At 40.0% G+C, this 27,224-nt stretch overlaps 2 protein-coding genes across 5 annotated transcripts in view; both read left to right on the forward strand.

The window, feature by feature from the left end:
* The window catches only part of UBE2Q2 (ubiquitin conjugating enzyme E2 Q2), a 51,722-nt gene extending 31,870 nt beyond the window's left edge, over positions 1 to 19,852 (forward strand). The window contains exons 6-13 of one of the 3 annotated variants that reach the window (XM_072870173.1): positions 5,734 to 5,818; positions 11,096 to 11,156; positions 13,203 to 13,293; positions 13,606 to 13,664; positions 15,271 to 15,319; positions 16,234 to 16,329; positions 17,336 to 17,402; positions 18,900 to 19,196. In XM_072870173.1, coding sequence (XP_072726274.1) covers positions 5,734 to 5,818; positions 11,096 to 11,156; positions 13,203 to 13,293; positions 13,606 to 13,664; positions 15,271 to 15,319; positions 16,234 to 16,329; positions 17,336 to 17,402; positions 18,900 to 18,958 — 567 coding nt within the window. In that variant the 3' untranslated portion in view covers positions 18,959 to 19,196. Of the gene's footprint in view, positions 1 to 5,733; positions 5,819 to 11,095; positions 11,157 to 13,202; positions 13,294 to 13,605; positions 13,665 to 15,270; positions 15,320 to 16,233; positions 16,330 to 17,335; positions 17,403 to 18,899; positions 19,200 to 19,221 lie in introns of those variants that run through there. The other 2 variants (XM_072870174.1, XM_072870175.1) reach the window with 2 other exon arrangements.
* A 1,289-nt stretch (positions 19,853 to 21,141) lies between these two features.
* On the forward strand, positions 21,142 to 27,009 carry FBXO22 (F-box protein 22). Of its 2 annotated transcripts, none has more exons than XM_072871443.1 (7): positions 21,142 to 21,355; positions 21,484 to 21,616; positions 21,791 to 21,911; positions 22,317 to 22,412; positions 23,450 to 23,614; positions 24,594 to 24,759; positions 26,020 to 27,009. In XM_072871443.1, the coding sequence occupies exons 1-7, from the start codon at positions 21,234 to 21,236 to the stop codon at positions 26,447 to 26,449; spliced, it is 1,233 nt and encodes a 410-aa protein (XP_072727544.1). In that variant the 5' UTR covers positions 21,142 to 21,233; the 3' UTR covers positions 26,450 to 27,009. The 2 variants fall into 2 exon arrangements, with proteins under 2 accessions (XP_072727544.1, XP_072727545.1); XM_072871444.1 differs by having other exon boundaries at positions 21,143 to 21,355; positions 21,824 to 21,911.
* The last annotated feature ends 215 nt before the right edge of the window (positions 27,010 to 27,224 follow it).

Consider the following 27,224-nt stretch of genomic DNA (forward strand, 5'->3'; position numbering starts at 1 on the left):
TGGTATTTTTGTGGGTCACCAGAAATAGCTGCGCTGCTTAAATAATTTCTCAAAGGACTTGTGAGGGTTCACTCTTAAGTGCTTGAGAACTGAAAACAGTAGCTGCACTACTGACCCAGGAGAGAGTGAACCTAGTAGCACTTAAATGCCCCTTTATGCTGCCAAAACATGGGACTTTTAATAGAACACGTTAAATATGCTCTAAGATAGCAGAAGTTTGCTCAGTATCCTAACTTAAAGCAAAATTTAAATCTGTACAGCCCTTCACAGTGGGTTTTCTTAAAGGACTGTATGAGTTTCGCAATCTTAAATGTAGTGGCTAAACATAGTCTGGTTTTCACACAAACTACACAGCTCTTTTGGTATACTTTGTTTCCTCAGCAGAGGAAAGTAAAACAAAGCCATGCTATTTACGTGCTTGTTGTTGGAAGAGGGAACGTGAAGCCTAATGTAGGGCTTTGACTAGTGCCCAATGCAACCAGAAGACTTTTCAGTTTCTTTACATGTTCTTTGGCCCAAATCCATGGGTCATCCTCTCTCCCCTTGGCTGAAATGCAGGTTGAAGTTACAGATCATGCTAAAGGTTTTTCCATAGGCAGGGACTGCATGCAGTCCCGTTCTCACATATTCTTAACAGGTTAAAGACATTTTTCTGCTGCTCAAGACATTTGTCATAGGAGTTTTTAGGATTTGTGTGTTTTATACAGGTTAGGAATATGTATCTACTGATTTTGTAAACTAGTTCTCTTCCTTGGCAGTATCGCTAATCCTATTCTTCTTGCTGGCATCAGGAAATAAACTTAAATTTGGCTTGCGGTACAGTATGTAACTTGGAGCAAGAATTAATCCTTCTCTTACCACTGCAATAACTTTAAAGAACCACTTGCTTACTGGGAATAAAAAAAGGTCTTTGAACTGGAATCATTAACTTCAAATATTTAACAACTTGCTGCTGCTTGCCTTTCAGAGGTCTCTCCCCACATAGTCATTTTAGAGATTAATGCTTTCTTATTTAGATAATGCTATTAGCTTTTTCCATTTCCTACTGAGGAGTTTATGCACTTTCCTTTAGAAGTCTCAAATGTCTCCACTTTCATCTTCAGATTTTATGAAGTCTAAGGTGTCATTTCTATTTTCAGTCTAATCTTTGAAGTAAGTATGAATCTACTTTAACTTCCAGGAATGAATGTAATTCTGCACAAATACTGAGAAAGTTCAGTGACAATAGAGCAAACTTGTATTCTTTAGCTATTTTTGGGTCACTTTAGATTTTATTTTATTATCTTGGAGGAGTTTCCATTTTTTGTTTTGTTTTAGCAGGTAATTTTTAGTCTTGTGGCCAAATTATCTGAAATGTATTGTGGGGTGCTTTACTGTAGCGTTTTGATGTGTGACAGTATTTTTCTGATCAGACAGAAAACAGACAATCTGATCTTTGGATTTAAAACTGCAGTGAACTGCACCTCCTACCTCAGATAACTCATTTAAGGAGTGGACTGTGGTTGTGTTTTGAGGGATGGAAGGGAAGATGTCCAAAGGAGAAAAGCTGAGGCTGCAAAACCTCATGTCTCTGGAGACTTAGTGCAGCAGACAGCTAGGGCAGTGGCATGTGCCATGCTGATTTCTGCATGGTTAGGTGTGCCCTACTGACTTGCAAATACAGAAGTTCTGAACTCCTAGTTTTCTTAGAAGTTGCTTAACTGTTCTATAAAGTATTTTAGTCAAATTTATATGTTCACACTAAAATACTAATTAAGAATAGAAATACTTCTGAAAAATATAATGCCTCTACTGACTTGGACCAAAGTTTCATGTTTCTGACAGTGGCAGAAGCACATCCTTAGGGGGAAGAGTTTGAGAACAGGACAGGCTTGTAGGGATGCATCTCATGAATATTTTTCAGGTCCAACAGTTTTGGCTCTGGGAATTCCTGCACCAGGTGTTTGTTATTTGCAGCTCTCAGCAAATGCCGTGTTGTCCTCATAAACATTTACCTCCTGTAGCAGGGATTTCTCCAGCTTACCTGCTCATTGTTCTGGAGAACCACAAGTATGCTTGTACAGGAGAGGTTGATCAAGTGAGGCTTTTGTGCCTATTTGATTACTTAATAGGAAGAAAGCCACCTGGGGCTTGTCTGGTAGCTCTTAACTTCTTCAGTTTACAGATCAAATGTCTATGCCTTTCTGCTCTTGGCATCAACCCCACATGACAGATACCTGTCAGATCCCATGATTGACCAGTTATTTCTAAGGCAGTTGCGACCATAAGTCTTGATCTCACAACTGGAGAAATGGGGGTTTTATCTCCCTTGGAGTGGTAAGTCCCACTTTTCCAGAAGGGTACTCAGTTATTTATATCTGAATGCAGTTTTTGAAATTATAACTTGCATATAGCGAGTTATTGAAAGTTAGTTTTTAATTTTTGTACCATTATAGTCAAAACTGATCTCACTGCTCTATTATATCATGCAATGGCATGATGCAAGTAGTACTCTCTTCTAAACTGCACTTTAACAGTAGTTATAAAATCCAAAAGTGACACCAGAATGAAGACTTTGTGTTTCAAAGCAGTGGTGTTTGGCATTACAGTTACCATCAGGTATACCAGTTAATCTCTGCAGGCTTCCTCTTCAACTTCCTCCAAGGGTAGTTCAGAGCATGTAAAGTAAGCTCCTGTGCTAAACTGCTTAGGTTAAGCTTGCTAACCTTGTTCTCTTGATAATAGATTACTGGTTTGCAGTCTATTGATTCTTTAGAGTAGCAAGTCTAACTATATTTAATACTGCTGTATAAGGAGCAGGCAGCCCAACTAGAAACTCCTAGGAAGAAGGGGTGAAAAACACTGTTATAGACAAAGTCTACTGAGGCTAGCTTACACACGCTAAAATTAACTTTTTTTTTTTAAATACCATTTCAGTTTATCAGCAGTTATAATGGCACTCAGGAGTATGTGGATGTGTTAAGTTTTGGTTTTTAAATTACTACAGTACAGAAGATACTTAAATGTTCATATGCAAAGGTGAGCTTCCAACATTATATACAGAAATTCAGTAGCTTAATTTGATGGAAATAAAGATGTAATGAGGAAACTAGTTTTCCACAGGATGTCTTTGAGAATCTAAGTTTTTAAATTGTGTTAATATTCTGTGAAAAATCTAAGAAAATTCCTTCTTTCAGTAAGCAATACTAAACAGCAGATGTGGCAAAGATGTTGCACAGCTCTGCACAGAAGAAAACCAAAATCTTGACACTTCTCTATGAAGTTTCTTTCCTCCAGACAACACATTCATGAGTCTCAACCTTAACACTCACAGTAGATGTCTGAAAAAGCACAGCAGTTTTACAGAGAATGGTGGTTAAAACTGCATTGTGTTAACTTTTTAAGTGTAATGCTTCCTTTTTCAGCTAATCTGCAAACAGTGTGTATAAATAGTAGTAATCTACAAATAACATATATAAACAACCAGGTTTTTTTTCCATAAAACTTCATTTGCTTGCTGTTAAAGGAAGAGAAGTCCCTTCTTTGTCTGATACTGGTCTATAGACAGGGGCTTCAGTAAACTGAGAAAGGACTTGTCTGGAGCCCTGTCTTTATGTAGCTTTTGTTTAATAAGATGAAAGGAGTTGCATTTTATTTGCATATTTAATTACAAAGTTTATTCTTCATACCGGTCTGATAAGAAAAACTAGTGGAATTTCAGTAATCTGCATAATTAAGTGGAATATGAAAATGAATAGCATAAAAAAATAGTCTACAGATTATAGTGTGAAGCTAAGCATGTTATATGATGCTGCTGAACAGAGAAGACAAAGGAGTATGTGGAAGCTTTAGCATTGAGTAACTATTACTGATATTTAATCCTTATTAAGAAATAATTTGATCCTACAATTAAGACCGTGTAGAATATATAATATCACTGTTGACTTCAGGCAAATAGGGATGACATTTCAGGTATTAGACAATGGTCATAGCTGCTTCACATTCCTCTGGAAATATTTCTCTGACGCTTCTGTCCAAAAAGGATCTGTTTGTAGATGTTCATAGTGTCTGAAAGGAAACTGAAGAAACAAATCTCTTCATATTTTTAGGTAGAGTAGAAAAACAGACCCATAAATGAATCATTTGGTGCTTCATATAGAGAGGCTGAACTTAATTTTATTCTAGGTGGGGGCTTTTTTTGTGTTTGGTGGTGGGGGTTTTTTTGGTGGTTTTTTTTTTTTTCCATTTTGTGGTGGTCGTTCTGTTCCCCCCCAGGGGCATGCTTATGAGCCACATGCATTAGCCTGTATTTCAGTGGGAGTGACTGAAGTCCAAGCAGCAGCAGAGAACTGCACGGGTCTCATGAAATAATCTACCTTTCAGAAACTGACTGCCTATGAAAGCCAAAGTTTCACAGGGTTGGGGGTGGGGGTGATAGCTACCTTACCTCATTTGGAGTCCTCATTCCTTTTCCATATTTTAAATCTTGTAATGCTAATTTTTATCTCTCTGTTTTCTAAAAATATTGAATGTAAAATGGTATTTCTGGCAGAATATATAAGCAGGGTACTCATGTGACATCTAAGGTTTAGTATCAAAATCTTTCCTGCTAGTTTTGGCATTGAATTGGAGAGAGTACTCTAGGTAGTTTTTGTGACCATGTTGTTCTAAATAAGCACTTTAGTTTTGTAAGAGGAAAAAGTTCTGTCCTCACTTTAAAGCTCAGAGAATTGAGGCAAAAGCTAATGCCAAGGTTACAGAACTGTCAGCGTTGGGGATGTGTGCAGAATACATCCAGTGCAGCAGTTGTTGATATAAGTAGACATCAGTTATTTGATAACTGGTGTGTTCATTAGTTTGTCAATAACTGGTGATTTTCAGAGCCAGTCTATTTTATATGCATGTCACTTAAAGATGTCTCTCTTTTTTTTTCTTTTTTTTTTTCTTTCTTTAGCAGTGTATCTCAGGCTGAAATATATCAGGTTCAGAAAGTGTATGCTAAGTTTTCTATCACTTTTGAGATGCTGAGTAATACAGAACTGAGCTCTAAACGAACAAAAGAAATTTCTGCCCTGGTTGCATGAACCACAAGAACTATGATGAATCACTACAAAATATTTTGTGTTTTAAGGTTTATTTACCTTAGTTTTCCTCTGTGTAGGTGTTGATTTTTCCACTCTATTGCAAATAATAGTGTTGCTTTTGTTCTGCATTTTCTAAATATGTTGTTTGGTCTTACTTCATCTAGAAGCTGATGTTCTATAGTGGATACTTCCCAACTCCTGTACCTTTTTTCATAACCAAATAAAAATATACTTCTGAGAAAACAGCAAAACCTTATGTGCAGAAGCTTGTTCTTAGGATTAGTCTTGCTCTTCCTTCCAGTGCATAAGAGCAGAAGGTAAAAGGAAATATTTCCCTATTAGAAATGTACTGTGGATCCATCTTGGAAATCAAAATGCCAAAGATATTAAACTTCTTTACAGGAAAATGTCTGTTGTACCTTGATTAAAAGTTTGTATCACCTATACCATGTAGTAGTATATATTAATGTGCTGCTTTAGAGGGAGTGTCTTGTTTCTTTTGAATAGTCTTTGCTCACTAGAATATGTAACTTCTCAAAAACCTAATCCCCATACAGAAATTAATATATTCTTAATACCTTCTAGTTAGTGTAACTTTGTACTGGAAGTAAAGCTGTTTGATGTAAATATTACTTTTCGCTTATTTGGAGTCTGTTTTTGTTTGTTTCAGGGTGCAGTCTCTGGGTCAGTTCAGGCTTCAGATCGACTTATGAAAGAACTCAGGGATATATATAGATCACAGAGTTATAAAACAGGTAAAATGCTTCAGATTTCCCTTCTTAAAATACACTTTAAAAGAATTCTCTTGGCAAATACTTCCTGCTAATCCTTCTGTGTTTTGTTGTCGTGTGTATGTAGATACGTGTATTGGTATATATGTGTGCACATGTATGTATCTATGCATTTTTATATATATTGTATATAATTTCATTATATAAAATAATGTATTTGTGGAGAAAAAGGAAGTCAGGATACATATCCTCTAAAATATTCTTCCTTTTTGTTATGCAAAGCTTCATATGAGAATTAACAGGATTAGTGTAACTATGAGAATGTAGTCATCCACCCCAAGAGCAAAGAACAACTCAAGATTACTCCTGTGGGACTTCTTGAGTTTTCAGAACTACCTGAAATTCAGCTCTCCAGGTGTATAGAGCAAAAGCTTTGACCACTACTAGCGGATAGTACTGCTCACAAGAATATGCTTGCTGTAAGGGGATTTGTGTTCAACAGCAGAAGGTTTTGTTATTATACAGGATTTAACCTTAATTACACTGCTGTTACTTTTATTATTTTGTGATGGTGTTAATCTGATCCTGAGCTCCGTGTATTCCTTGGAATGAGGATACAAATGGCAATAGAAAATAAGCTTGTCTTTTAAATTTGTTTGAATAACAAACACTGATTAGCTTTAGGTGGGTAGGTGGCTAGCTGTTCTATTTACTCCATATAAGGGCTGTATCTAAACTAGCTCAGCAAAGGAATCGGTATATTGAATTATTTGAGTGTTACCATACAAGAAGTTGAAATTATGTGGATTTTAGGCAAGTTGTATTCCTGTAGGTCAGCCGAGTAGACAACTTCATCACTGCAGCCAGGCATGAGAACCTGGTGCAGGCCAGGATGGCAACAGGAGGAATGCCTGATCAGAAAGTCAGTCTAAACTTTAATCACCTATCTTTTACTTTTCTGAATTTCTCCCCTAGTTTATTTCTAGTTGTCTTAAATCTCACTTGGTGGCTATGGCATTTTAATTTGTGTGTAAAAGGACAGAGTTGAAGAGACAATAGGCTCCCATTTTGATTTGCCATATTTACCTCTTAGGTAAATAGTTTTATGTGCTGAAGTACTGTGGACAGTGGTAAAATGTCTGAAGTATAAATTTGATTAGGTGTTGTTCTAATGTAGCCTACTTCTTTTAGGCTTTATTGCAACTGAGTGCTTGCCAGTATGCTCTATCACCATCTATCTGGTAAAGAATGGATTAGTGACTCTAAGGAATAGCCTAGAAATAGATCTGTACTAAGTCATGAGGGATGCTTTACTGCCTGTGTATGATCTTCAGGGTTTGTTTTTGTGGTTAGAACAAAGATTGAGTATAACAACTCTACTTCACTATAAAGACTGTGTGGTGCTTAATCACATAGTGGTACTGCTGGAGGCACAACCAGGAGCCCCTACAACAGGTATAGTTTGAGGTGAGGAGTTGGGTTGCTTAATAATGCCATTTCTTGGCTTTAGATTAATAACAAGTCTTAACTAGTTGCAAAAGACTGAACTCCTGATGTAGGAAAGCATACTCTAAATGATGAGGAAAAGTAAATCTTGCTAAACTGTAAAGAAAGTTGAGATAATAAAGGGTGACTATAGTAACTTAGTATTAGCTTATGACTCAGGAATATGTAAAAAGACTGCAACTGGATGCTTTGTGTCGATCTCTGAAACATGTTAATGAAATACGGTGTCAAGTGGAGGTTGACACTACAAAACTGATGGCAATCCTGCTTTGAAACACTGTCCTACTGATATATTTATTAAATTTTGCCAGGAAATTATGCTGTTTGTTATAAAACTTACCTAGATTCTTTCCTTATGGCTTCACTTAGTCTTAGGACTTGAGCGAATTTAAGTATCGGTGGTTCTCCTTTCCACAAACTCCTGCTGTTATAGCCTAGTTCTGTCTTTTGTTGTTAGATAACTGTCGCCATGTGAGCAGAGGCGTGGTAGATAATTTACTTTTTTTTTAATGTGATCTTTGTTCTGAGTACTTGCTTCATAGTCCATTTTTCCCTAAATTTAATTTCTTACTATTAACACATAAAGGGAACCATTGTGAAACTTAAATGTTCTGGTAACTGTTGCAAGGTAATTTAACGCTGTTTTCATTTTTTTCTAATATAAGGCAGAAAATCTAAGGCTGCTTTTTAGTTGCATAAGAATCACTTTATTTAGTGTATGTGAGGCTACATGTTTTCAGGATTGACAGTAGGATAACACTGGGACTTCTGAAGTGAGTAATACTTGTAGTAATAGTCCTTTAAATTTTTTCTTTTCTGTTAAACTGTTTTATAAAAAAGTAGCATTAAAAAAATGCTGTCAGGACTTCAACTATGGGTGTATCTTCAATGAAGTATCCATTTTAGAACTGAAGTTCCTTTAGTGATTAGAATACTACTGTTGGAGTTCAAGCAAAAGATGACTACAAGCTTTCTGTCAACAGGAAAGTTGCTTATCTACCTGGACAATCTAGGTGAAGAACTACCATTAAAAACAAACAGAAAACCATTTTCTTATGAGGTAACAGAAGCAAAAGATACTCCAGCAAATTAAGATATTCTGCTATAAATTAGACAGTTTCATTAACCTGTTTTGATAATAGGAGTCACAAGTCCTCCAAACTAAGATGATCTGATTTCCAAATACGAAGTTGGATATTTGGTTAGTTTGTATGGAAGAATTCACAAAGGTCTTAACATAATTTGGCGGGGGTGGGGAGGGAGGGAGAGGACAAATAATTTGGGGATATTAAATGAAATCTTTTCTGTTCATTTAGCAGCTGTGTTGTTCATATATAGTCACTTCAACTCACTGCTTTTATCCAAAGGCTATATGGGATTGACTTCTAGTTGTAGTAAAGTTGCTATAAGTAAGACATTGCTCCTATTTTGGAAGGGGTTGTTTTTCTTCCTATCTTTTCAGCCCTTAATTTTTTGCTTGCTTCATGGTTCTGTGTGCTTGCTTTTGCTTCATTGCCTCTATGGATGGCCTCTTAGAGGAATAAAACAAAAAACCTCCCGTGTTTAAGTGAGGAGAACCTACCTTCATTCCCTTCCCTACCTTAAGGACCTCTTGGAAACTGGTACTAATTCTTCACAGTAACTTTTTTTCCTCTTACTGCCTAAATTAAGAAAAAAGCATATGAGCTGGTTCCAAAATAACAGCTCTTGACTATTAAAAAAAAAAAAACAAACCAGCCCCCCCTCAACTTTGGATAGTGTTGTTAAGAAGCTTCTATATCAAGACAGCGAGCAACCCTGATGTTCATGAGGGCATACAGATAGTGTTCAGCTCAAAATCTGGGTGCTTGAAAGGTTGATTAAGTAGCTTCCTGTTCTATTAAGGTGCATTCTTGTCAGTCCTGAACTGTGCGCATCTCTCTGAAGACCCCTTTTACAGCTTCTGGTTTAGGTGCAGTACAGCTCTTAAGACCAGCAAAAGTTATTCCTGTGGGGAAGCTAGCAAGACATGTGGACCTTGGTAATCCATGGAGCTGAAGGACTGGTACATGAATTCTGGGTAAGAGCAGGACTTTTAGGGTGGTGGAAGGAACACAGGAACAGGGCTAGAGGCTTAGTGAATAAAGAAGCTGATGGAAGTTCTCTTGTGATCTTCCATTATTTAGGATATTGTCAGAATCCTTACTGGAACTTGTTCTGTTGTCTGTAACAAGTATTTTAGACTCGTCCTAGGTGCTAAAGCTGCAATACTGAGAGGCTGCTTCTTCCAGTCTTTGCTCCCTTTTGGATGTAGGTGGAAGAAAATATTCTGGATACAACAGTGGAATAGATTAATCATTAATGAGAGCTGACAATGAGCAGAGTTCTGAATGTCAACTCTTTTGTTGTTACATCAGAGCAGTACAAATTGAAATTCTTCGTGTCTTCTGCTTATAATAAGGGCAATTCAGAAAATAGTGTCCTTGGATCTGGGAAATTGGAGAAAGGCCTTAATAGCTCCTTCTGTTCATCCTAGAACAGAAAAGTGTGGCGGTTCTGAACTAGCTGCTGATTAAAAGGGACATTGAGAGCACAGCAAGTAAGTTTTCAGGCCTATTTTGTTGTCCTAGACTTAGAAAAATTTGAAATCATGATCTTGGCTGCAGTACCCACTTGTTTCCGGCACTGCGGTAAGGAGAAACAAGCATGGTTTCTTCACCTTGTTCACTGAGTTTTGGAATGCTTCAGAAATAAAGGTGTCTGGACAGCTTGAAATGTCATCTGTACTCCAAGTACTAATGCTTGAAAGTTTCAACTGCAAGATAATGTATTCTAGAATAATAAAACTCAGAAATTAACTCTGCAGTTCCTCGGAGAGAATGTGGTGACTGCAGTCTATTGGTTGTACAGCCTTCAGAAATCCTAGGCAGATTCCTGATTTGCATGGCTTCCAAATAATTAGGTCAGCAGCAGATATGCTGTTAAATATTAGCCCAGGTAGTAAGTTTAATCATAGTTGTTTAGTGTATATGCATGAATAGTGGTAGAAGAGATTAGACTTTTGAACATCACTGATACCATTTTCTAAATCTTGTCTGATGGTTAAAGATATATTGCTTTTTCCTGGGCTGCTTGTAAAATTCTGAAGAGAGGAAGCTTGAATATACAAGAAAATGGCAGATAACCTTTCATCCTTCCCTTTGAGTGAAATGTATAACTATTGTTTAACATGCTTAAAACAAATGGACCACTGAAAATTACCAGCTGGCTTCCAGAGACAGCTATTTTTTGATGTATCTTGCTGACTTCTTTGGTCAGCTGTTGGGAATGTGCTTCATCCAATGCAGTATCTTCTTTTTTTGGGGTTTCTACTCCATACACTGTCCTGTCCTGGTCTGCCAATACTGATGAGAACCTGTGAAATACAATGCTGTAGAGTCAGACTGTGTGTTAAGTGTTTAAGAGTGTTGGTCATGTACTGGGTATAAAATATACGGAGTACTAAGCAAGCTGGAGTTGTAGCTGTGGAAAGTTTGAAGGGGAACTGGGAGGGGGGAAATGGTTAGGTGTCAGAAAGGCATTTTGATTCATGTGGAATTTTTTTTTATACAAGTGAAAGAACTCTATTTCCTTGTAGTTGTTCAGAAGTGCTTCTGCTGTTGGAGGAAGGATGTGCCTCAGTATCAGTATCTCAGTATCTTATCTATTGCTTACATCTACTGACAGTATTTGTACTTAAAAGCAAAGAATGTTTTTGCTACGTTTTACCTTGTTAAACTTTTAGTGCATAATTAATTCTATCTGATATTTCTACAGGGATATATTCAGTGGAACTGGTAAATGACAGCTTGTATGAATGGCACGTTAAGCTTCTAAAGTAAGTTATTAAAATTTTTTCATGTTCTGAAGAATCTGTTTTATTATTGCTGCAGAGATTCTTACTTCTGACAAATGAGAATCTCTAGCCAGAGCATATAAAATAGTGTGGGGTGGCTACAATTCTGGTATACAGAAATGCATACAGAGATTGAACTGTAGTAATTGAGCTCACAAAAAAACAAACCCTCTTTGCACAGCCAACACAGTTACTACCATAACTTTCATTACTGTTCAACTCTCTTTCCAAAACTACTCCAAAATATGAAACCTTAAATGATGATATTTTTTGTCTAGAGTTTTTGTCTGGATGGTTTTACGTTTGGTTTTGTTTGTTTTTAATTTCAAGAAAATGCCATTTCTAGTTTCAAGATGTAAGAAGGAACAGACTGTCTTGGTGTCATTAGTTCTTTATTTCTACAGTTGAGCAGACCCATAGGAGTGAAACTTTTAGGTATAACATAATTATGACTTACTTGTCTTCTCTTATTTACTGCTTTTCACTGTGTGTACTAGATAACTCATCTTGTTGTGTCCATAGTCCAATAACTTTAATTCTAGAGGTATTATATTGAAATTATTCCTGGTAACAGGATCATGTGCCATCATCCTACAAGATAACCCGTAGGAAGGAAAAGCCTATCCAAACTAGGCTGGGTGGCTGCAAAAGATGGCAAGACATGAAAGAACTTCCGTCAGTTCAGACATGTCATGGTGAATAAGTGTAAGGACATAAGCTGTTTCAGCACAATAGTTGACCTGCCCATAGGAATTGTTGCCTTGTCCTAGTGGTAAGACTTGTATGACTATGTCACCAGCTGCTGAAATACAGTTTTGTTTCCTTCTTAAGTGTAATCATAGGCATGTGAACGTTTTGAAGCTGAAAATGGCAGGAATGATGTATGTCAGAAAAATCTGTGCCATATTACAGGAGGACTTGTCTATCGAGTGCTTCTGTAACAAAGTGCTCAAACCACTGTGCAGTGATTTGAAACCTCTTTTCAAGTGCTGTGAACAGGTCTGATTTTCTGCCTTCAAGAAAGAGAAAATGGAGTGCATGCATGCAGCAAATGGCTTCCAGGATGACTAAGAGAAGATAAGAAGTATTGTGTGTGTTTATCCCAGCAAAAAGTGTCTGAAAACAAATGAACTGTGTGCAGACTAGTTGAGGGGGTAAATGTCAGAGAAGAGCTCATTTGCCTAAGGAACAGTATTGCTACTAGAACAAGTAATTCTGAACTGGCCTAGTACAAGCTAGGCTGGAAATGATGGGTTTCTAAGCATAGGGAGATTTTCTTCTGAAACAGCTTCCTGTTGGTAGGATGGGGACAAACTACCCAAGTAATTCTGAAATGAGATCTAGTAAGTTTGTGGTTTCACCTGTAGCAGGATTGGATTTAATAGCCCATCATTTTGTTTAACACCTGCATTTGGCTTGCTGCAGGCATTTTTTGACTAGTCTCTTTTAAAAGCTGCTGGGATGTCAGAGCCTGGGTGGGATTAACCCAGTAGTGTCTGAATTAATGTCTAGGCTGCTCACCGCCAGCATTTTGCAACAAACAATTGTTGAAATTCTGCTGAGCAGAAGCTGCTGGCTTTAGTACTTCTGCTGATGCAGATTACTTTTAACAGCTGATAACAGAACTGTGATCACATATTCCATAAGAGATTCTCTAACTGTTGTCTGAAAACTAGATCGCTACAGTCGTCTTGTTAAAATCTTCTTTTCCCTTCCTCTTGTGACGTACATTTCCAGTGAACCGAAGAGAATTAAAATTTCTGTTTTCAAATAAACAGGTTATTTTGTGCTAACTATGTTCAAATAACACTTGATAGTGCTGGGAATGTAGTACGCTGCAGCAGGCTTTCATGCTGATCTCATGGCAAAGTGTTTACTTTGTAAAGGGAGCAAGAGTTTTCTACAGTTCACTTCACATTACAGTTTGTAAACTACAAATACATAAAGGAGCGCTTTAAGAGTAATTACGATTTACAGGTAGTGAAAATATTAACTTCATCCAGGATCTCCCCCCTGCTTCTTTTATAGAGTTGATCCTGATAGCCCACTGCATAGTGATCTTCAGGTCTTAAAAGAAAAAGAAGGTGTAGAATACATTTTACTCAACTTCTCTTTTAAGGTATGTGTCCCTGGGAAGAAATGCTGGGGTGAAGTTTGTTGCTTACTGTAGAAAGTGACTGAAATGACCCTCAACTGTTACTTGGGTAAAGATGGAGGTGTAGCATAAAAAAAAAAAAGTGCAACTTTGTGTGGCACTAAAGCTTCCCAAAGATTGCTTTTTAGCCAGTACTGTGGAAATGTGACTTTTACAGAACTGAAAAATGTTTCTGCTTTAAATCAGATTTGCCAAATAAGGCTATTGAAATACTTCCTGGTTAGGAAAACACTGTCACAGTATAGTTCTTAACCTGCTTTTTGTTATGCTTTTCAGGATAACTTCCCTTTTGATCCTCCCTTTGTGCGAGTGGTATCTCCTGTCCTCACAGGAGGGTAGGTTTGGGTTGCTTTACAGAAATTTTACTTTGTGGTGAAAATGTTACAACTTGAGATTGGTTGACTGGGTTTGCAGGGAACATTTTGAGACTACCATGTATGAAGACTTCAAGAAATTTCCCCTAAATGTATATTCATTAGCTGCTGTAAACCTTAAGTTTGGTGAAGAGCTTTAAGTGTGGTATGGAGACTTGCTTCTTAAGCTTCATGAACTAATAGGAGCCAAACAGTTGGGTGCATATTCCATCCAGATGCAATTCCTCTTTGAATTGCTTCGTTTGTGTCTAGCTTTGAAAGGCTCTGTGCCTGGCATAATGTTTAAGAATTGGCCTGTTGGTGCATGGTTAACATCACTGTTACTTTTCCTGTTGTTCAGAATAGTAGGGTGTTTTGAGTTAGTGCTTTGAAGGGGTCTTGATCCCTGTGTTGCCTTAAACTTGCTGTACAATCTTAACTGTCTTTTGCTGGTAACACTGCCATAAAGTTTTTGTCTAAAATCTCCTCAAATGCTAATCCAAAGGTACTAATGCTCCAAAAATCATCTAAAACATGTTTGAAGTGCTGTCTGTAGAGTGGAAACTTGTGTATATCCATGGAGAGGAGATTAAATTCACCTTCCAAGGCTTTTATGCAGCTCCTGCTGACAGGAAATTATACCTGTATGAAAATGCAGTCTGTGATAGCTGGTGCTGATTCTGATTTGATTTTAATTGCTGTGTGTCTGTCTTTGCATTCAAGAAATGGTTAGTGCAGTGTTCATGAGGGTTGCTGCTACCAAAAAGGTAAACAAGCAGTGCCAGACACCAGAAAACTCATTTGGATTCTGGTTTTGTTGTTCTTGGACTTCTTTGTAGAACGAAAGAAAGAATGGCCCAGAAGGCTTGGATTTCAGTGATTGTTTCCCTATGAATGTCATACAGATCTACGTTGTTTGAACATCTTGATCGTAGGGGAGACTAAATTTTTGGAGTAGTAAATTCTACTCCCTCAGTCCAGGTTTTGTGATGATCAGGCGTGCTGACTGCTGGGTCCCAGTCAGCACAATGCATGATGAATTGTTATTGAAATTAGAAAGCAGTTTATAGGAAAAGAGCAAGTGAAGATCTGCTTTATCTCATTTGTCTACATCTTTGATTTATAGGTGCACCTACATTATTTGGAATTGTGTTAAATTTCTTTACAGAAGTGAATTTGGTTTGTTTGTTGTGTTGGTTTTGGGTTTTTTGTTTGTTTTTTTAATATAACTACACATCAATACTATGTATATATACTGGAGCCATAAAAAGCAACCTTCCTTTTTTCACGGTCTGTGTACAGTTGTGTAAGCAGTTGTGAAGACTAGCTTGGTCACTGATTTCAACTAAGTGTAGTTAGCAAAGGAAATTTTTTTTTGGGGGGGGGGTTGTCTCACAATGCTAGTCTTCTTTGCATAAGTATAATATGGCTGACTAATTACAATATGTTACTGGTTAAAGGGCATTCCAGCTTTATGAGAATAAAAAATTTAACAAACTAGCGTGCAAGAGCTTAAAGTGCTGTGAACAGTTTCATCTTTTTACTAACTGCTGATGTCAAATATATTTTCTCTCACATTTGTTTCTAGGTATGTCCTAGGAGGAGGTGCATTATGCATGGAACTTCTTACTAAACAGGTGAACACAGACTCTATTATCTGGATAATAACAAAGCATGCTTTAAAATAACGAAAATAGGTGTTTCCCCTGAGCTGAAGAATCCCTTTGTGGAATAAATTACACACTCTGAAGGGAATGTGGTGCAATAAACCTCAGTTCCACAAGATCTGCCTTGCTGATCTTGTGTAAGATCATCTTTTCTGCCTTGGATGGCTTACAAGAGGTCTGAGGAAGAGGCAAGAAGTGAGAGTGCATCAACTTTGTGTTCTCAGAATTTCTGGGAAGAAGCCAGTATAAAGAGTGAGTTCTGAAGAGCAAGACACACTGTTTTCTTCTCCAGAAGCCTCTGCTACTGCATGAAGTCAGCTCTGGAGAAGGGAGGAGTACAGAAGGTTCTAGGCATAGATAACTCTTGTGTAGACAGAGTGATTGGTTTTCTCTTTAAAATAAGTAAATGAATAAAGTAAATTACTTGCAGGCTCTGGTAGAAACTTTTGTGAACCTGGGAAGGTAAAGCAGTGCCAGAGAGAAGCAGTAATTTTCATGGGAACAAAATGGTCATAGCTCACTCAATGGCTTCATTAGATAGCAGTCTTTTCTGCTTCTTGCAACACAAAGTTGTAATTTCTGTTGTGACGTTGCTAAAAATGCGTAAATGGTGTAATAATGGAGCTCTTGTTTCTGTCTGTCTTGCTGTATTTTGGAAATGTGTGATTCAGCCTTTTCATTTTTCCTAAAGGTTCTTAGTACTAATGCTGTATATCACTTCCCAGATTTCCTCTGGAAAATAAAGGTTGTTAACTGCCAACAAGTAGTTAAACTGGAGTGCAGGGGAGAAAAAAAATCCCAAAGCACTCATTTCAAAATAGATTTGCAAGGTGAGCACAAGAAGCAAGTACACGTCATATAGAAATATTTCCTTCCTCCTCCAGGGCTGGAGCAGTGCCTATTCAATAGAATCAGTCATCATGCAGATCAATGCCACTTTAGTCAAAGGAAAAGCCAGAGTACAGTTTGGAGCCAATAAGGTAAATGCGCTATGTATATCAATCACACAAATTTCCATTAGGCTTCCATTTCTTTGCGGACTTGCATAGAAGGTGCTTAATGGCAGAATTGTCATTGCAAATATATTTGCATTTTGATTTATCTTGATGTCTGGTGCATGTATGAGTGTTTTATTGGCAGTCAACTATGAGTTTGTTATGAAATTATGAGTGTATGAGGAGGATAAAACCTTGGGATGGGCAGGGTGTGTAAGTAGTTGGACTTGTACTATCCCCATATTGGCAAGGGGGGGAGGGAAGGAGGATTCAGAATTGGGAATCAAGAGGATTTGGAAATTCTGACTCTGAGAAGGGCTGTAGATGACAGCCTGACTGCCAGGATCGCATACACTGATGTTAAGAAGTTCTCCTCCTTTTGCTGGACTAGAGACCTGCAAAGTTTCGTGAGAGGGTGAAAAATAATACCATGCAAATAATTCTGAGCTAGCCATTCAGCATTCATCGAAATCATAATTCAGTTCAAGAGTGCATGCTGGTAACAGACCATAACTTGAAAGACTTTGAAGTACTAAATGCTGTTTTCAAAGGATGTTTAAATATTGAAGTCAATGAAATTGTCACTTGGATGCCAGTTTTTAAGTACTAATTCAAGGATAGTGAAGTAGCTAAGATGTAACAGTTTATGATCACAGTTCTGTCTAACCTGGTAACTGATCAGCTTGAGCAAAACAGAGTTGTGGTGGGGATTGCCTGAAGCCTGCCCTGCCACTTGCACACACAGGTTCTGAACCCTCTGATAGAGGGGCCTTTCTAGCAGCAGGGGTATACAAATTATTGTCATTATGATGGAAGAGAAATGAGAAAATAAGGGTATTTGTCTTGAAAATCTTGCACTTTAAAGCCAGGAATGTTGTTATGTCATGCATGGTTTTTATTTGTAAGCCCACTGTAGAGTTTCTTTGTAAAACAGTTTTAAGTTCCACGTGTCCAGATGCAGGTCTCTTATGTTAGTGTTTTCTCCTTTCAGAATCAATATAATCTAGCAAGAGCACAGCAGTCCTATAAGTCACTAGTACAAATACATGAGAAAAATGGTATGTATATTCTTGCGACTTTGTTTTTGTCTGCACAGCAACCCGGGAATTGGTATTTGGCTGCAGTAAAACTTGAAGTGCCAGAGTGTCTTATGTTGGCTTGAGAAGACCATAAATGGTGTTTCCTTTTTCTCATCTTGCACTAGGAAGGCTATAGTTAGACAAGTAACTTGACTAACAATCATTGCAACTTTTCCAGCTTGCATGAATATAGTGATGTTTCATGTGTTCCTACTGTCTTTTGAAAGGTACTTCAATTCCATTTTCAGCCCAGTTAATCTAGTAACTTCATTGTTACTGTTGCTTTTAGTGTGTCCTATTTGGTAGTGAAATACCTGCTGGAAGTTTGCTCTTCCCTGAAAGGCTTTGTTTCAAAGTGGCAAGACCTTAGTAGTAGTAATCATTAAGGAAGAGAGAAAGTGGAAAGAAAGACCAGAGACTAAAAAAAATACAGTCCAAATGAAGTGTGCTGGCTGGAAAACTGTGCCATAGAAATGGGAGACTTTTTTTTAAACCCTATTTAAAGCCAGTTAGTGGTCTCTCAGCTGCATAAAACAAGTATTCAAGTGCTTCAGGTATAATTGCATTCATTGTGCCAGAATGAGAAGACACGAAATGACCTGAGGCTTTAAAAGGTTTAAGTGGCTTACATGTTATGTAAAAGCAGTCAGCAGAATTGGTACCCTGGTCTCGTGGTGAGGGAGTTAGTCCCAGTTACCACTTCCATGATGTTCTTTGGTCCAGGTTGGACACAGTCTCCTCTGGGAATTCATGTTGCTGTGAACATGAGAGTGTATTTCGGTGTGATTGTAGTGAGCACCTCAGTTTCCCTACCTCTAAAACTGAACATAGTGCCTTCTCTGCTATTGGGAGGAAGATCAAAGATAACGACTTCAAAATGCTTTCCAATTTAATTATATTTTGATCTTGCCGTTAACTGAGTCTCTTGCTTTTTTAGTTTGCTACAAAAGCCAGCATGGCTGGCTGTTTACTTCTAGCCATATGCTAGCCTTGACTACAGTGATTACTCCTGCATCAGGAGCTGTACACAAAGCATTCACAGCATTTATTGCTGCTGCCAAAGGTGTCTTTAACTTATAGCTGCTACCTGTTCTCTGGGACAACATAAATAGGCCCTGTACTCACTGTACAAAAATTTAGAGGACTTTTTACAATAGTGGCTGGGAGAGTTCACATTGGAGATCTGGAAGTGGCTAGAGAAAAACTATGCACACTTGATCAGGTGTGATTCAACTGCTAAACGTGCCAAATCCTATCAGGAGGCAAGTTACTCGACTGACGCTTCCGAGCCCATTCCTACAGCAAGTTTGGCAGAAGTAGGATAAACTGTTCAAATGGTTGCGTGTGCCTAACTCTTCAGCATGCAAGATGGGATTTATATATAAGTATCCCAGTGTAGTGATGTTTGGATGTCTCTGCATTAAGTGGCTTGAAGACTTGGGGGTTTTACCTATATTCCATTTGGTTTTGTTACAGCAATGTTCCTCCTTCAACAGCTTCCTCTGTTGATGTCCAGCTTGTCCAACTCAGGATAGCTGCTGCCACAAAAAACCCCAAACTGGGAAGTATTTAATTTTCACACTCAAATACTGGGTCTGATCCTGGAATATGCCACGTGCTGTATCTCCCACTGCAGACCACTAGCGTTCAGGGCACTGGGTCTCACTGGGCTGGCCTACTTTAAGAGGGAAGGAAGGAGCCAGATTAGGCTTCCAGCTCCCACAAATTCAGCGTAAGGTGGTAAGATCATCTTGATGTAGCAGTGTTGGTACCTAACGCGTTTCTCTGTTCTCCATAGGCTGGTACACTCCTCCGAAAGAAGATGGCTAATGTTGAGGACTGTTGTATACCTGGACCAATGTCAACAAAACAAGCTCTTTTTTATGTTTTCCAACACACAGACTCAAGCTATGAGTGCCCCTATAACAGCCGTATTGAAGACTTTAGCTATTAGATAAGTTAGTGGATAATCTGTCAACTGACACATAAAGTATAAGTTACAGCCTTACCATTCCGCTCTTCTTAGGTATCTGGACTGAGCAGTTTGGGCCTTTACCGTATTTCTTCATATGGATTAAGCATATTTGGGCCACGCCCTCCCTTCTCCCTTTTTTTTTTATTTGAAAGCGTAAGCTCCCTACAGCAGGCTATCAAGTTACTAAAGATCATTCAGTAGGAGTGAGTTGTTCACACACTTTTGTGTATTTCTTACCTTTTGCAAAATGCAGAGACTTGCGTTGTATCGTTTCATTTAAAGCCAAGAAGTTTAATACATTGTTTAATACTGTTTTAGGAGATGTCAGGTCTTGCAAATCACAGTAGTTTTTCTGGTCTGAAATGACGGCATTTGTAGTATTTCCAAATTAATGATATAGGAAGAACACGTGTATGTTAAGTCATTAAACATTTTTCATGGCTGTATGAGAATATGAACTGTTTCTTGGAAAAGATGCTCTCTGTTTAGATTATGTTAATGTTTTGTTTTGGTTTGGTTTTTTTGGTTTTGTTTTCTTTTTTGTTTGTTTTTTGGGTTTGTTTTGGTTTTTTGTGTTTTTTTGTTTTGGTTTGTTTTAAGCAGAGCAAGGCTGTGCCAATAAAACCTTGTAACTAGTCACTTCCACTGGGGCATCAGAACTTGCTGGGCTGTTCCTGATACTTGTTGGCTCAACCTCCTTAACAAGAAGAGCCACAGTATGAAGCTTGAAGTTATTTAAAATACTAAAAACCTTTTTAGGTGTTCCATTTTATTAACGGGTTGTTGCAATCATTTGTAAACTAATGAACTTATGAAGTGATTGGCACAAATCGCGATGAAAGTCCTTGAATGAGAAATTTTTATATAAAAGCTACAATAAAGTACAAAAACTCGTCATCTGATTCAGAGGTTTAAGAAATGTTGCCATAGTCATGACAGTGGTTTTGTTATTGAGAGACTAATGGGAACTGTTCTTTCTTTCTTAGGAGATGAATCTGGGTCTGTGTAATTACACCATATTTCATTGCCTTACCTAAATCGATTCTATTTTGGTTGTAGTACTCGTCGTTAGGCCTTTGCACCCCTCTGGGGCTGAGCTAAGGGTGTGTACCATGGATTAAGCACTTTTTAGAAGCGCAGAAGCATGTTTTTGTTATGGTTTTTTAGTTGACTATCAAATTTGTGCTCTTTTCTCTATCAGGCATCCACAGGTCCTTGTGCGTTTGCTTCTAGATCCAGTTTTTAGCTCGAAAGACACGATGGGGGCGGTTTGGCACTACTTCCAGTAGCGTGTTGTTTCAAATGTAGGGTGGGTGACTCCCCAGCCTTTCTGCTTGCGTGGTTGTACCAGTCTTTGTATAAACCCTGGCAGCCGAGCGCCGACGGGAGCAGCGGCCGGAGCGGGCGGCTCTCGGCGGCTGCAGCCTGCGAGCGCGGCGCTGCCTCCCGCCCCCCGGCCGCGGCGCGGGCCGCCCCCGCACCTTCGGCGCACGCTTCGGTCTGGGTTCCATCGCTCATTGCGGAGTTACTTGGCAATGTACAGAAATTTGTAAACTTGCATCAAGTTTATGAATAAAAACCGTTTTAAGAAGAGCGCTGTCTCCGTGCTGGCTGCCGGGGCGCGGGAGGCGGGGGGACACACCTGGCGGGGGTCCGGGAGCGGGGCGGGTCCTCCCCGCCGCCAGGCGGCGGAAGCGGGGCTGCCCTCGCTCTCTCCGCCCCCGCGTGACCGGAACTCCGCCCCGGGAGCGTCGGCGCGCGGGTGACGCAGAGCGCCCTCGGCGCGGCGGGGAAGGGGAGGCCGCGGGGGGAGGCTCGGCGGTGGCGCCGGTGCCATGGAGGCCGCCGGTGCCGTGGAGGCCGCCGCCAAGGGCGCCTTCGTCCTCGGCAACCTGGCCGAGGTGGTGGAACGCGTCCTCGGCTTCCTACCCACCAAGGCGCTGCTGCGCGCCGCCTGGTAAGGGGCGGGGCCGCGGGGGTGGGCGCCGCCGTGGCGGTCGGCTCCGGTGCTGAGCTAGCGGCGGCGGGGCCGGGGGCCGGGGCGGGGCGCTCCCGCCGACGCGGTGTGTCCGTGGTGCGTTGCAGCGTGTGCCGGCTGTGGAGGGAGTGCGCCCGGCGGATCCTGCGGGCGCGGCAGCGCGTCGCCTGGGTGTCGGCGCTGGAACCGGGCCCTGGCGAGAGCCACGCGCTGGTGCGCGTGCTGGCCCGCGAGCTGGAGGTGGGTGCGCGCGGGGCCTCGCGCCCCGGCGGCGTCGGCGTGAGGGACAGCCCCTCGTGAGACGGGCGGGCGGGGCCGGCGGAGCGGAGCGGGAGCGGGAGCGGTTTTCCTCGGCTGCGCCTCCCGCCCGGCCGCCAGCCCGTGGGACGGGGCCTCCTGGAAGCCGCTCGGTAGCGCAGCCCTGCTGCTTCTCCCGTCCTTTTACAGAAGGTGCACGTGCTGCCGCAAACCGTGCTCTATATCGCAGACGCAGAAACGTTCAGCGGGCACGAGGAGTGTCACGAGCAGAAGAAAGGTAAGCCTTGAACTAACTCGCTCCCGCCTCAAGAAGCGCTTGGGACGTAAGTACAGCGCGTAGAGGAAAGCCAGCTGAAGGGGAATTCTCTGAACTTGAATTTTGAGGGAAAGCAAATCTTTTGCAGAAAATGTGACCGCATAGCTTCACGTTTGTGGTATGAAACACAGCTTGTAGATGCGTGTTCAAGTTTCTTTCCCATTTTCCAGAGGATATCGATTCTGTTGGCGTGCCAGTAGTCCTGTGCTCCTACCGATCAGTACAGACTCGTCACGTTGTTAACAGGGCATCCACTGATGGGCAGCATTGGTTAAATAGGGTGGGATTGACTGCAAGGTTTGTTCCAGTACCCTTCAGGCAACCGATTTTTACTTCTCTCTGCTTTTTTTCTTCTTTTTTTAACAGCCAGGAAAAGAAACAGTAAAGAAACAGCAATTGCGCTCGAAAAATTGTTGCCAAAGCGATGTCAGGTTCTTGGACTGGTCACCCCAGGAATTGTAGGTAGGAGGAGAACGTGTGATTTTGTGAGATCAACTTGAGGGTGTCCAGTGTATCGCACATCTCTTCCGGTTCCTGTTTATCATGATTTCATACATTTTTGAAAGCATAGTCCTGCAGACTGACGGGAGAGTTCTCACAGCGATCACCATGTTGTCCCACCTTGTTCAGTGCGAGCTGAAATTTTAAGGAGTACACAGTGTTGCTGCTAAGTTATGTGGTGTTTAAATTCTTACTTCATCTGATGCAGTTATAATTAAAATGGTTGATTTAATTGAGCAGGCAGCTTATTGCAGTTTTTCCTGGCACCTTAATGTAATTATTGAATATTTCTGGGATTTATCTATATTTTTCAGAGTCACATTGTGACTAATTGTACAGGACATCCTCAGTATGTACTTGTTTGTTATAGTCTAGTAGGAGGCATATGCAATAACTATGGAAAATTCACAGCTTCCCTTGGCAGTCTTTTTCTAGTGCTTCACTTTTTTATCATTAGAAAGTTTTTTCCTAATTTCTCGCCTTAAATTCTCTTCCCACAGCGTAAGGAGGGTATTTGATTGATTGTCACTAGCATAATTCAATAATACACTCCCAATATTTGTTTCAGTTTGCTTTATACTGTCATCACACGCTTGTATAACACCTTTCCCTGTTTCACTTGTGGACCTTAAAAATCTGAGTATGTTTGCATACCTGCAGAAGTTGGCAGGAAGGCTTGAGACAGCTGCATTGCACAGTGCTTGTTTTCCAACTGATTTATATTTGGTGTGGCTGGGGGGAAATGTCCAGATATATCCATGTCTCCTGTCCAAAGCGACTTCAGCATGATCCATAGCCAGCAGGACTCCTACGTGCCTCATCTTACCAAAACATTAACAAAAAAGTCACACTAGTTGTCAATTAGATATGTTGTTATGGAAATGAACTGTCACGTTTCACATTGTCTAAGCTGTTCTGCCTCTTTTAATCTGTGTTACAATGTAGATGAAAGTATTAGAATCACTGAACACAAGATGTCTGGTTTTGTATCTTTGTAGTTACCCCTATGGGTTCGAGCAGCAATCAACCTCAAGAAATTGAAGAGGGCGAAGCTGGGTTTGCTCTATTGTTTCCCAAAATTGATGGGGTGAAAATTCATACCTTCCATTTTTCAAAAGACTTGAAGAACAGGGTCTTTGATGAAAGTAAATTTGCTGAAGCAGGTATGTCCTTGTTCTCCCCTTTATTTGGGCTTTTGTGAAGTGTTGTATTGCTCTTTTAGGCACCAGCGTGGAAGCAACAGCTTCTGTGCTAACTCTGTTCATAGAGCATGCTGTGGCTCTAGGGCTGCAGCTGGTAATTACGCATGTCTGTTCTTCCCATTCTCTGGAGTATTAAGTTATCCTGAGTATTGATCTCAGATTACCTCAGTTAGGCTCCAGGTGGAGCTGTTCAGAGGGAGCTGTTAGGTTTTGAGCAACCTCTAATTGGTTAAAAATAATGATAAATGAGTTTGTGCCATTGGGAATTATTCCTATCACTACAGTTTAGAAATGTGTGGGGAGGAGCTGCTTCTCTTCTTCTCCAAAATAACTTTGCATTTAGATCCTAAGTCAGGTGTTGTAGCAAGGAAAGGTAGAACAGAAGACAGCATATTTCAATAAATACAGTTTACATTCCTCACGTTGTGTCCTCAGTAGGACAGTAGTTCATTTATGAAGAGTAATATAACAAGGGTTTCCTGAGTCTTCTAGGAACCTGGGAGTTTCTGCCTTGGGATAAGCAACTGGCTGATGTATGTAATGTATTTAATTTTCAGGTAAAGCTATTTACTGCGTTGTGGTTCTTGTTGAATAACCTATACGCTCGGTTCTTACCTGTAAAAGGACGATTAGTGAAACTGAAGAGCTGTGCCTTCAGAGGCTGTGATAAAACTCAAATGCTCTGGTAAAGTTGAAAGCTGGAGGAAGCAGATGCAGTCTTCTTTTCCTTGTTAGGTTCTTTTCAGAAATTCTCACTTATGTGGGGAATGCAGCCCAGCTTCTGAATGCCTGGGCAACTTGTGTCTTCTTTTCCTAGTTGCAGCAATGGAAAGCCATTACTAAAGGTGTGATGTATTATTTGAGGAGAGATGAGGATGGTTGGACTTCAGGGGTCAGGATTTAAAAATAAGAGGATTGGTGTTTGTGGTTTTGTTTGTAGGTCTGAAGAATAACCCAGATCTCCGGGTGGTTCTTCTGTTTGGCTACAACTCCTGGAAGTCTGGAGCAACTCGATTTCTTCATCAAATAGTCAATCCTTTGAATGAGAAAAGTATCATCCTGGCTGGGGGACAAGTGGAGAGCTTTACATCACTGACCTCCGAGAAGTAGGTATCTTTTTCAAGGTAAATTGTAAAGGAGATTTAAAATGGGAGAAACGCTACAGAAGCCATAGCCTTTTAGTTATGTCACATTAGAAATGCCCATTAACAGTGTTAAAATGATGATTTTTTTTTTTAAGATAATAAAGTCCAACTGCTACACTGTGATCTAGCCAGAAAAGCTGGAAGCTTCGTATGACTGTGTTACAAATTGGATTCTGGAAACCCAGCTAGGAGAAACCCACTGCGAAGATTTCCAGCTTCAGATACCCTGTGTGTGTTTACTGCAGTCTGTGTTGTGTTTACTCTCTGGCTTGCAGATAAATTATCACTCATTGTGACAGAGACCATTTATGTGAACATTTTGTTCCTATATCAACCTCGTTTTGGTTCACGTTACAGAGCAGTAGCTGAACACGCAAAGAGGACTGTGCCCCAGGAGCACACCTAATCTGCTGCCGCTGCTGAAGGACATGCCACTCAGGACTGGGCTAGATCTCATCTAGCTTAAAGCCCTTCCCTCCGCCAGGATCCCTGCAGGGCAGATTTGGGCTCCAGTTGCTCCAGCTGCTGTGCTGCACAGGGAGAGCCCTTTGTGCCATCTGACTCATGGGTGCTGGTGCATCCTCACTGGAGCGTCCTGTGCTGGGGTGTGCAGTGCACACATTGTCTCGGGCTGCTCTCATGCATAGTAGTACTAACATTTTTCTTGCCTCTGATGTATGCCAGCGGCACCATTACTCCAGATAAGAGCGCTGACCATATATTAAATTATTGCTAATAAAGCATAAGTAGGTAAGTACTAAAACCAATGTGTCCTGGCCAACCCAGGAGACTTAAAGGAACATGAATCTGAAGGCATTACTGACTGCTGCCTTGGTTTGATATGTAAATGCTGAGTATCTTTGCTTGTCTTAACTAAAAGTTTAGTTGGAATTACAGCTTAGTTGAAATTACAGCTTAGTTGGAATTACAGAGCTGTGACATACACAAACTGCTGAATTTGGCATGTATTTGAAAGGTAGGCTTACGTGTAATCCCTGGTAATGGACATGAAAGTTTTCCCTTGTGAAAGGTTGCTAAAAAAAAAAGGGAGGGGTTGCTAAAATTTGAAGGCTTTGGTTTGTTTTTTTAACTATGGGTGGCTTTCCTAATCACTAGGATGTTGGTCTGCTTTGAAATCTACTTCTGCCACAGCAGAAGCTTATTCAGGTTGGAAGTGGTCTCTCTGGAACGTTCTCTAACTTGGTGCCTGTTGTCTTTCAGTAACAATGCCCAGCCCGGTGATGCCTGTGGTGTGGTTGGGCTGGCTTTCAGCGGTCCCCAGATCCAGAGTGCCACTGTTTTGTTAGACCAGGATGTGGCTGATGAGAGGACAGCAGAAGCCGCCATGCAGCGTCTCAAAGCAGCAAACATCCCTGAGCGCAACACCATTGGCTTCATGTTTGCGTGTGTTGGCAGAGGATATCGGCATTATAAAACCAAAAGGAATATGGAAGCAGATGCATTTAGGAAGTTTTTTCCAAACGTTCCCCTCTTTGGCTTTTTTGGACATGGGGAAATAGGATGTGATCGAATAGTTACTGGGAATTTCGTATTAAGAGAATGTAATGACATAAAGGATGACCTGCTTCATGGTTATACTACCGTTATGACTCTTATTCATCTTGGTTCAACTAAAGCAAACCAAGTGTAAATGTGTTTTTAATGCTTCAGTGAGCTGTTTGTTTCATTCCAGAAAGCTGAGAAGTCTGGAAGAGTGGACATCTTGCAATCAAAGCCCCTTCCAAAACATAAACATCATTTTGGTAATATTATCGAATCTTGTAGTTGGAATAGAATTTAATATAATAGCTGCGAGAAAGCTTTGCATTTTGTGTAATCCTCTGTACACATCAGAATTGCAGGTAAATGATATTTTATGGAATTCTGCAATTGAAGAAAGCCTTTTCCAAAATGAGAATGGTTTGCGCAAATGGCAGTTGGAGTCCAAATATAAACGTGTAGAAAGAAACAGTACTTTGATGTGCTCTATTTATGTGTGTCAAACAGTCTAGAAAAACTACTGATGCATACCGAAATGCTGATGCATAAAATCCACCATTTCCTGGATTTTATTTCAAAGGAGATGCACAACTTGCTCAGACTTGAGTCCTATTTACAGAACTGAATGGTTTTACTAGCTAAAATGAATTAAAATCTTTAGAGAAAAATAACAAAGTGCTCATTAAATAAAGATGAAAATATGTAAAAGTACCTTGCCTTCTATTCTTAGAGAAAAAGCTCTCATTTAAAGAGGTGTTGTCCAGTTACAAGCTAAACTTGTCTCACCATCTTGAACTCAATTTCAGTTATCTTAAATATCTGGTTTAGAATAATATCTGATACTTCGTGTGTACCAGCAATTTCAGTCTTTGTGTATTTAAGTTTACACAATCAAAATGCACTGGTTGCTTTTTTTTTAGATTCTC

The sequence above is a fragment of the Ciconia boyciana genome, chromosome 8, assembly GCF_034638445.1.
Source record: "Ciconia boyciana chromosome 8, ASM3463844v1, whole genome shotgun sequence".
Classification (NCBI taxonomy): domain Eukaryota; kingdom Metazoa; phylum Chordata; class Aves; order Ciconiiformes; family Ciconiidae; genus Ciconia; species Ciconia boyciana.

Coding starts and splice junctions, on each gene's coding strand:
- FBXO22 (XM_072871443.1), top strand. CDS start 21,234: ATGGAGGCCGCCGGTGCCGTGGAGGCCGCCGCCAAGGGCGCCTTCGTC. Junction 22,413..23,449: donor GGTCACCCCAGGAATTGTAG/GTAGGAGGAGAA, acceptor GTATCTTTGTAG/TTACCCCTATGGGTTCGAGC. Junction 23,615..24,593: donor AAGTAAATTTGCTGAAGCAG/GTATGTCCTTGT, acceptor TTTTGTTTGTAG/GTCTGAAGAATAACCCAGAT.